This window comes from Cryptococcus neoformans, chromosome 5 (assembly GCF_000149385.1).
Source record: "Cryptococcus neoformans var. neoformans B-3501A chromosome 5, whole genome shotgun sequence".
NCBI lineage: Eukaryota > Fungi > Basidiomycota > Tremellomycetes > Tremellales > Cryptococcaceae > Cryptococcus > Cryptococcus deneoformans.
Genome location: NC_009181.1, coordinates 631,008 through 638,507, shown reverse-complemented (window position 1 = coordinate 638,507; position 7,500 = coordinate 631,008). Strand labels below are relative to the sequence as shown.

The following is a 7,500-nucleotide window of genomic DNA, read 5'->3' as shown; positions in this document are numbered from 1 at the left end:
TTGCGCGAGGCGACCAAAGAACTGAAGAAACGAAGACACGAAGAAACATGATGGGAGTTTCGTCAATCAAAGCACTGCTTTTTGTCTTCGCTCGTTGTCCCCATCTCACCTTTTGTATCACCACCGTTCCACAACATGGTCCCATCAAATACATACCAAAGTCAACTCCTCGGCTGATGTGGCTGCAAACCTTTAGAAAGAAAGCCTTTTGCATCAGAAAAAAAACTCAATCATTCATTTCCGTCGCTAACTCAGCTACTGATGATTGCATGCTGACTATTGATCATTGCTTGATGATGTTTATCTCCTTCGATCAAGAAGATTAATACTCTCACCGTAATCAGTGCGGATTGGCGCCAGCCCCATGCTCCTCGCATGGTCGTTAATGATAACCTAGTGACTTACACTCCCTGCTTAACTCTTCACAACGATCAATAGCTGTCCCCCGGCCACCTCCTGATTTAGGAGGAAACACGTTTACCTTTGGCTCAGATTCGTCAAAAAAACGACCCGGGCTCGTCCCAGGCAAAGTCCAGTCCGGTATCAGCCCACATTCACAAGCTCAAGATCTTAGTAATACGACAAGTATCTCAACACCTGCCGCAACTCTTCCTTCGCTTGAAATAGCTGGGTTGGGAACAGGCGAGGAAAATTACTGGGGAAAGGAAGCACCCAAGCCACAAATATTACCCCAAGGAATGTCATATGCCGGGCCCATGGGAGCTTACCCAATGCTGTATACTCCACATAAAAGAGGATTTTGGGCCAAGATCTCTGATTGGTGGGACGGCGAACCTTACCAGGGGAACGTGAGTTGTTTATCAGGCTGGTCAGCAAGGCAGGCTAGCAGATAATGGATGATTTTCCCAGCCCACGTTACCTAGATCGACTCCTAAACAACACAGACCCATTCCCGGCATAGCGAATGGAGTGACACCAACAGCGGCACCACCTTACGCCCTTCTGGCCAAAACCCTTCAGAATCCAGCTATCACTCCAGCGTTCAATAGCCTACCACGGTGGGAACGGAAGCTCATAGAGAAACAACAGAAAGCCGAGATAAAAGCGTGGAAAAAGATGGAAAGGGAGCAAACGAAGCTGTACAAACAAAGTCTAAAGTTCACGATTCGGGAAGAGAGAAGGAACCTCAAGTAAGTGTGGACCCATCCCCCCAGAATAGTATTCAGTTCTCATCAAGGATTAGGGCAATGGAGAAGGAATTGAAGAAGAACAACCAGTTCAACCATGCGCATATTCCACTCCACAACGGACAACGACCACTTCCTCAGGTCTCGGATCACGCACCCGAAGAGCCCAAACCCAAACTTGAGCCTGAGAAACCAAAGAAAGAAATGCTGGCCTTTATGATGTTACCGCAAGAAGAGTTTGGAGTAAGAAGACCTCTTGGAGGAGATGGAATGCCGAAAGGATTAGGAGGTCGGCATCATTGGCCTATGATGAGCAGGACGATGACACATGTATGTCTAGATTACCACATATTCGCAAATGACATTAAGATGAATAATGGACTGATCTTTAACTCTGACAGGCGTTGATCAATTTAGGCAACGATGAGAAATCGTACACCGTAAGGCCCATGAGAATGCCCTTATAAGTGGGCTTGCTCTGGAAAGACGCTGTTTTTGAGAAAGCTTGTTGGCCCTTGACCTTCTCAATCGTCCATGATGATGATGCTGGACATCTCCTTAGAAGGAATATAGTGTAATGCAAACATGGGCGACGAATGCATTGTACAATACAAATTGCCAAGATTAAATGCCTCCTGCTCGTCTTCTCGGTGTTGCAGATGACCTCGCACCCGCACCAATACCTGCACTTTTCGGCGTATATGCTACTCCAACACCGCCAATTCTGGGAGTCTTTGCCACTGCTTCCTTCTTGATCTTCTCAGCTTTCGCTCGTTCCATCCTTTACTAACCGTTAGCTTGAGGCCAAGGTAATGAAGGACTACATTTTAAACTCACTCCTCTCGCTGTCTGGCCATCTCAGCTTCCATCTCTGTTTTCTTGCTGAAGTCTCTGTTTGCTCGTGCGCGAGCCAAAGCATCAAAGTTTTTCTCTCTAATTGAAAAGAAGACACTACCGAGGTCGGCAAGCCAATAGGGATCAACCGAGGTAACACACATCATGTATTCTGTAAAGAATGAGGCAAATCCCTTGTATGGAGGACGCACATGAAGAACTCACGTTTGGATGTTAATACAAGCTCATGATACACAACATAGTCAGGCATATCTGCACGTCGTCAGAAAAATATCCATCGATGGACGACCTCACTCACAACCAAGACCATACAATGCAGAAGTTGGGTGAAGAACACAAGGCAGCTGGTGATTATGTCAGTTGCGCCCTATTGCAATCAGGAATCTACTAGATGACTCACTCCTGTTCGAATGTTCATATACTCCCCAATGCCTTTGACTCTCGCCGCCTGATGGAAGTAACCAGCAGTAATACATTTTCTTCACCATAGTCAATATCATTCCTTCGGGCAAATATGAGATAAAACGCACCTGACGATATCCCAATCCGTTCCTACTGACAAAAGGTCCATTTTTTGCTGTTTCATAATGTCTTCCAACTGTCCTCGCACTTCTCGGGCCTTTCTCATGAGTTTCGGGTGCAAGAAATGTTTCATGCACCAAGAATCGCTATATCTGAAAAAGGATCAATTTTTAGTACATTATAACATGCGAAACGCAGCTTACCCATTGCTCTTCCACTGGGTATAAACGTGTAACAGCGTCAGATGGTCGCTTTCAGGCACAAAGAATTTTTCCCTGGCGGCGTCGCTCTCTTCTGCTCTTTGAGGAGGTCTGTAAAACACTGATGGCACAGATAACATTGACACGATGGTGAGCATCTCAGAGGAACATTGATAGTCAACGGAGACAATGAGCATCTTGGCGAGGGATGGTTCCATTGGGAAATCGGACATTTTGCGACCGATAGAGGTCAAGTTGCCCACATTATCTAAAGCGCCCAGTACCCAGAGCTGGTACATTGAGTTAAGGATGTTTTCCTAAATACTTATAAGCACCGGCTGTAACAGATTACATGATGATGAGCTCACCTGAGGAGGAGGATCCATAAAATCAAACTCCAGTAAATTTTTGACACCCAACGACTTGAGAAGTAGAACGGTGTTTGCCAAGTTGGTCCTCTGGATTTCAGGGATGTTGCTAGCAAATAGCTCGTTGAGATATGCCGTCTCAGTATACAACCGGTAACAAAAACTGCAAAGACTTCGTTAGCAGTGGGCTCCATGGGCATGATTTATTTTCACGCACCCAGGACCTGTACGACCAGCACGACCAGCACGTTGGCCACAGTTGGCTTGACTAATAGGCGTGATTTGCAAAGCATCCATTCCAACCTTGGGATTGTATACCTTGAGCTTCGAGTATCCGCAGTCGACAACATATAGGATGCCGTCAACTAAGACAAGTTTAGCAACCAATTCTAGATGTCTAAGAAGAATGAAAAATTACGAACCTGTAAGGGAAGTCTCCGCGATGTTGGTAGCAACAACGACCTTGCGTCGACCATCTGGGGTTGGCTGAAAGATCTTCGCTTGCAAGTCCGCTGGCATTTGAGAGTAGATTGGTAACACAGCCAAAGGCGGGGGATCATCAAGTTGAGACAGTCGTTCTAATGAGCCCCTAGTTAGCACTATCGTATTGTGATTGGAGACAATTCACCTTCAATGACTTGGCAGCAACATTCAATATCCTCTTGACCTGTCATGAAAACCAAAATATCTCCCTGCGAACTTGACAGGTGGATTTGGAGGACTTGCTTAATGGCGCTATCAACGTAATCTTCGCAAGGTGACTTGGAATGGAAGATCTCAACGGGGAAGGTACGACCAGGGATAGTGTAAGTGGCAGCGTTACCAAAAAATTGAGAGAACTATCACACGGATTAGTAAAAACAACATTTTCAACTTGAATTACTGACCTTTTCGGCATTCATGGTAGCTGAGGTAACGATGAGTTTCAGATCACGTCGGCGGGTAAGAACTAGACAATAGGTTTCAGTCCTGGCGGCGGATCAGAAAGTTAAAGTGTTCCCCTACTTTTTCGCAAAAGACCCATCAGGATATCTGTACTCAATGATCGTTCGTGTGCTTCATCAAGGATGATGACACTATATCGATCCAAATCGCCTTCATTCAATGACTCTCGAAGCAAGACACCATCTGTCATGACTGTCGACCCCGTCAGTCACAACACACTGCAATGTGAACTAATCATGCAAACTCACACTTAATCTTTGTATCTTTGGATGTACAGTCTTCGAAACGGATAGCGTAGCCAACGGTTTCACCTAGGGTACACTGGGAATGGTATTAGTATACATAAAGCTGAACGATGCTTAGCAGCTTACCTCCATTTCTTCGCTGACACGCTTGGCCACAGACATGGCAGCTACACGACGTGGTTGGGTGCACCCAATCATTCCGTTCGCGCAATACCCGTCCTCATACAAAAACTGTCCCAGCTGAGTTGTTTTGCCTGACCCGGTCTCTCCAACGACAACAAGCACTAATAAAGGTTAGACGTGAAAATGCAAGCTATAGTATATAACATACCTTGGTGATCTCGTATCATTCCCATTAACTCTTCTCGTACCGCAAAGGCCGGCAAATATTCTCGCTGCTCTTTCAAAGTACGACTCTTTGCAAAGTTGGAGACACCTTCCGATTTCTTGAGATGACTCGAAAATTGTGAATCAGCTTTGTAATTCTCAGTCACGCCATCTTTCTGACCCTCTATAGGACTTATCAACGATGAATTGACAATAAGAAATAAATAAATATACCTTGACCGAGATCTGGTTCGTCCGTGACACCCATGAGGTTACCAAGGGTGGTACCTGCGATCGACGCTGCTTTTGCCGCAGCCTAGATGTTTGTCAAGAAGGGTTCAATTTTAGCCATACAGACAATGACGTACCTTCTCCCTCTCCTGCCTTTCCCTTCTCTCCCTTACCAAAGCGCTTCCTTTCTTAGAGAAGAGAGCCATGTCACTTGTGCCATCCTTAACAGGATTAATGGGGTCAAGTTGCTTTGTATATGCCACAGTACCATCCAGAAAGGGAGGTTTGAGGTCATGCACTAAAACATGAACTTTGGAATCAGAGTCATCGTCAAAGTCGTCGTCAACGCCTCCTCTTTGGAGAACACCGGATGTTTGCATTCGGTTAGTTTCCCAAAGGTCGTTATCCGCATTCTATGTGATCGCATGAGTGTCAATCCGGAGTGCGACACTGACAGACTCACAAATTGAGCTTGACGGGCAGTCTGACGTTTGACAGCCTTAGCTTGCAGTTCTTCCTCTTTTGCTCTTTCCAAATTCTCCCATTGTGAGAACGGATTATGATCGTCATCTGCGGCCTGGTGTAAAGATCCTTAGCCTGCCGCAGAACGTCCTGAAATAGACAGAGTACTTACCACTGCCCCTTCATCATCGTAACTATACCAGTCTCGATCCAGCTTGACTTGCTCTTCTTCCCATTCTTTAGCGTTGAGATCCAACCCGCCCCCTTCCGGTGATTCTCTAGCCGATCTCGGAGTCTGGTCCCAACCTCTGGATGTGCGTTCCCCTTTGCCCCATCCGCCTGGACCGCGTGATCCGCGTGGAGTTTCGTCCCAGCCCCGATTGGGGATACGGGCACTACCACCATCAAAATCTCTGTCTGCACGAGAGGTGCGAGGTGTCGGTGCTGCATTCCACGGTTTGCCGTCTCGACCATTTTGTCTTCTGCCCCAGTCATTCCCGCCTCCCCGTCCATCTCTACTGTATTCTCCCTGTCCTGGCTCTCTCTCCCCACCTCGTTCATTCCATCTATCTCTGTTCGCCCTCCTCTGGAAATCCCCTAGGCCCTCCCTTGAATGCTCGCGATCGGCAGTGCTCGCGCTAATGCCCGTACTAGGTTGGTTGCGTTCCCTACGACGAGCTTCGAGCCGAGCGCGAGCCTCTTCTGACAGGCCAGATCCTCGACTGGGTGTTTCCTCGGGTCGCACCCGGACATTATCCCTTCGAATCGGAATGGTGGGCACTAAGTAGGGTAGGCGTCAGTGATCATAAAGCCCAAAAGGCAAGCAACAACCAACCTTTGAAGACACCGCCTGATTGTTCGTCATCTTCATTTCCTTCATCTTTTCGAGCCTTTTTGGACGGCGGACCATTTCTGTCTGCAGTGGCGGCCGCTGCTGCACGTTTCTCAGCGGCTAACTTGTCCAGTCCCAGTAGTGACGGTCGAGCTGTAGCGGGAGCCTTAAATGTCGGTGCCTGAATTGAAATTTAGTCACCAACATTTACTCTCGAATGAGGTGCAACTTACGTTATCAGCTCTTCTTAAGCCACCTTTCCTTACAGGCTCGGGCGCTAATGTATCGGTGTCGTCGTGATCCATGCCCTCCACATTTTCTCCAACGGGTCGACCACCAAGCATCCTAGGTGGGGAATGCTCAGATCGTCTACGAGCGCCTGACTGGTTTTGGCCCTGGAGAACTGAAAGGTGGGCGAGAATACGAGTGTGAAGAGATAGCATAGGTTCACTAGGAAACTGGCCGAATGTCGAAACAGCTAAGGAGAATGTCAGTAATTCAGTATGGGATGAGATATGAAGTGGGAAATAAAAACCTCTAAGAAATGCATCGCCAGTACGGTTGCCTTTTGCGATATCCACTATTCGTTTACCAAGGAGGTCATTTGGGTTGACCTGGTTCATGATTCGGGACATCTAAAGGGCCAGATTGTGAGCGCAAATGACAAATAAGGGAGGAAAAGTGAATACCTCGATAGCAATTTGGTGTGAAAATTCATCTTCGGTTGCTGGACCTCTTGGTGACCTGGCGGACATGTTCAGGTATGTAGAAGATAATGTTGTTGATGTGGAGTGTTATTTCAGTTCGAGCACTAAGAAGAGGCAATGGACAACAAGGACTTCCAGAAGCGGCCATCGCCGACACCAGCATCACTCTTCATCTTACGTAATACCTGCTTGGAAACAAGCTCTTTTTCCGAAGTTGATATCTTGAGTCTGTAATAGATGGACTTTCAATAAGCCACATGTCCTTCGTCTTCCCCTCCTGGTCCACTGCCTTCTCGCCCGCCTTCCATGAAGATGCAAAGGCAATGCTGGAGGGCGCCCTTAACAAGGTGAGACTCGCCCATATCCTCCGATCAAGCCTCTTAGCTGATCGTATGTGCCGGGCATGCAGGGAGACAAGCCCCCGGTTATTCAGGGAAAGATTGAAGTGGTCGAGCTTCACATGGGAGAGCAGGTATGTTTCTAAATCGGACCTTCAAAAGTGGGTGCAAGCTGACACTACAAACTAAGCCGCCAACCCTCACTCTTCTTGAAATAGGAGATCTTTCTATCGACCGATTTCGCGGTATTCTGCGTTTAGGGTACCAAGGTGATGCCTGGCTCGAAGTACGGTGTCGAGTTCAAGCCAATCCACTTTCAC

The 7,500-nt window shown here is 47.3% G+C and overlaps 3 protein-coding genes across 3 annotated transcripts in view; 2 read left to right on the top strand and 1 right to left on the bottom strand.

Moving 5' to 3' along the window:
* Positions 1 to 698: 698 nt before the first annotated feature.
* CNBE2440 (hypothetical protein) lies at positions 699 to 1,556 on the top strand (the record flags this gene model as incomplete). Its single annotated transcript, XM_770437.1, has 4 exons — positions 699 to 809; positions 871 to 1,151; positions 1,199 to 1,478; positions 1,518 to 1,556. 4 exons carry the CDS (start codon positions 699 to 701, stop codon positions 1,554 to 1,556), a joined length of 711 nt encoding a protein of 236 aa, XP_775530.1.
* Positions 1,557 to 1,772: 216 nt separating this feature from the next.
* CNBE2430 (hypothetical protein) lies at positions 1,773 to 6,890 on the bottom strand (the record flags this gene model as incomplete). Its single annotated transcript, XM_770436.1, has 24 exons — positions 1,773 to 1,929; positions 1,986 to 2,154; positions 2,208 to 2,255; positions 2,302 to 2,347; positions 2,404 to 2,482; positions 2,534 to 2,677; positions 2,729 to 3,042; positions 3,094 to 3,256; positions 3,311 to 3,458; positions 3,516 to 3,671; positions 3,722 to 3,932; positions 3,981 to 4,042; positions 4,099 to 4,230; positions 4,287 to 4,359; positions 4,410 to 4,567; positions 4,615 to 4,794; positions 4,845 to 4,926; positions 4,979 to 5,254; positions 5,305 to 5,418; positions 5,476 to 6,083; positions 6,139 to 6,316; positions 6,369 to 6,613; positions 6,671 to 6,770; positions 6,825 to 6,890. 24 exons carry the CDS (start codon positions 6,888 to 6,890, stop codon positions 1,773 to 1,775), a joined length of 3,909 nt encoding a protein of 1,302 aa, XP_775529.1.
* Positions 6,891 to 7,099: 209 nt separating this feature from the next.
* The window catches only part of CNBE2420 (hypothetical protein), a gene marked incomplete at both ends in the record, with an annotated part of 1,150 nt that continues 749 nt past the window's right edge, over positions 7,100 to 7,500 (top strand). Inside the window, 3 exons of the mRNA XM_770435.1 lie at positions 7,100 to 7,189; positions 7,252 to 7,314; positions 7,371 to 7,500. The exon at positions 7,371 to 7,500 is cut by the window's right edge and continues 749 nt beyond it. Coding sequence (XP_775528.1) covers positions 7,100 to 7,189; positions 7,252 to 7,314; positions 7,371 to 7,500 — 283 coding nt within the window. The remainder of the gene's footprint in view (positions 7,190 to 7,251; positions 7,315 to 7,370) is intronic.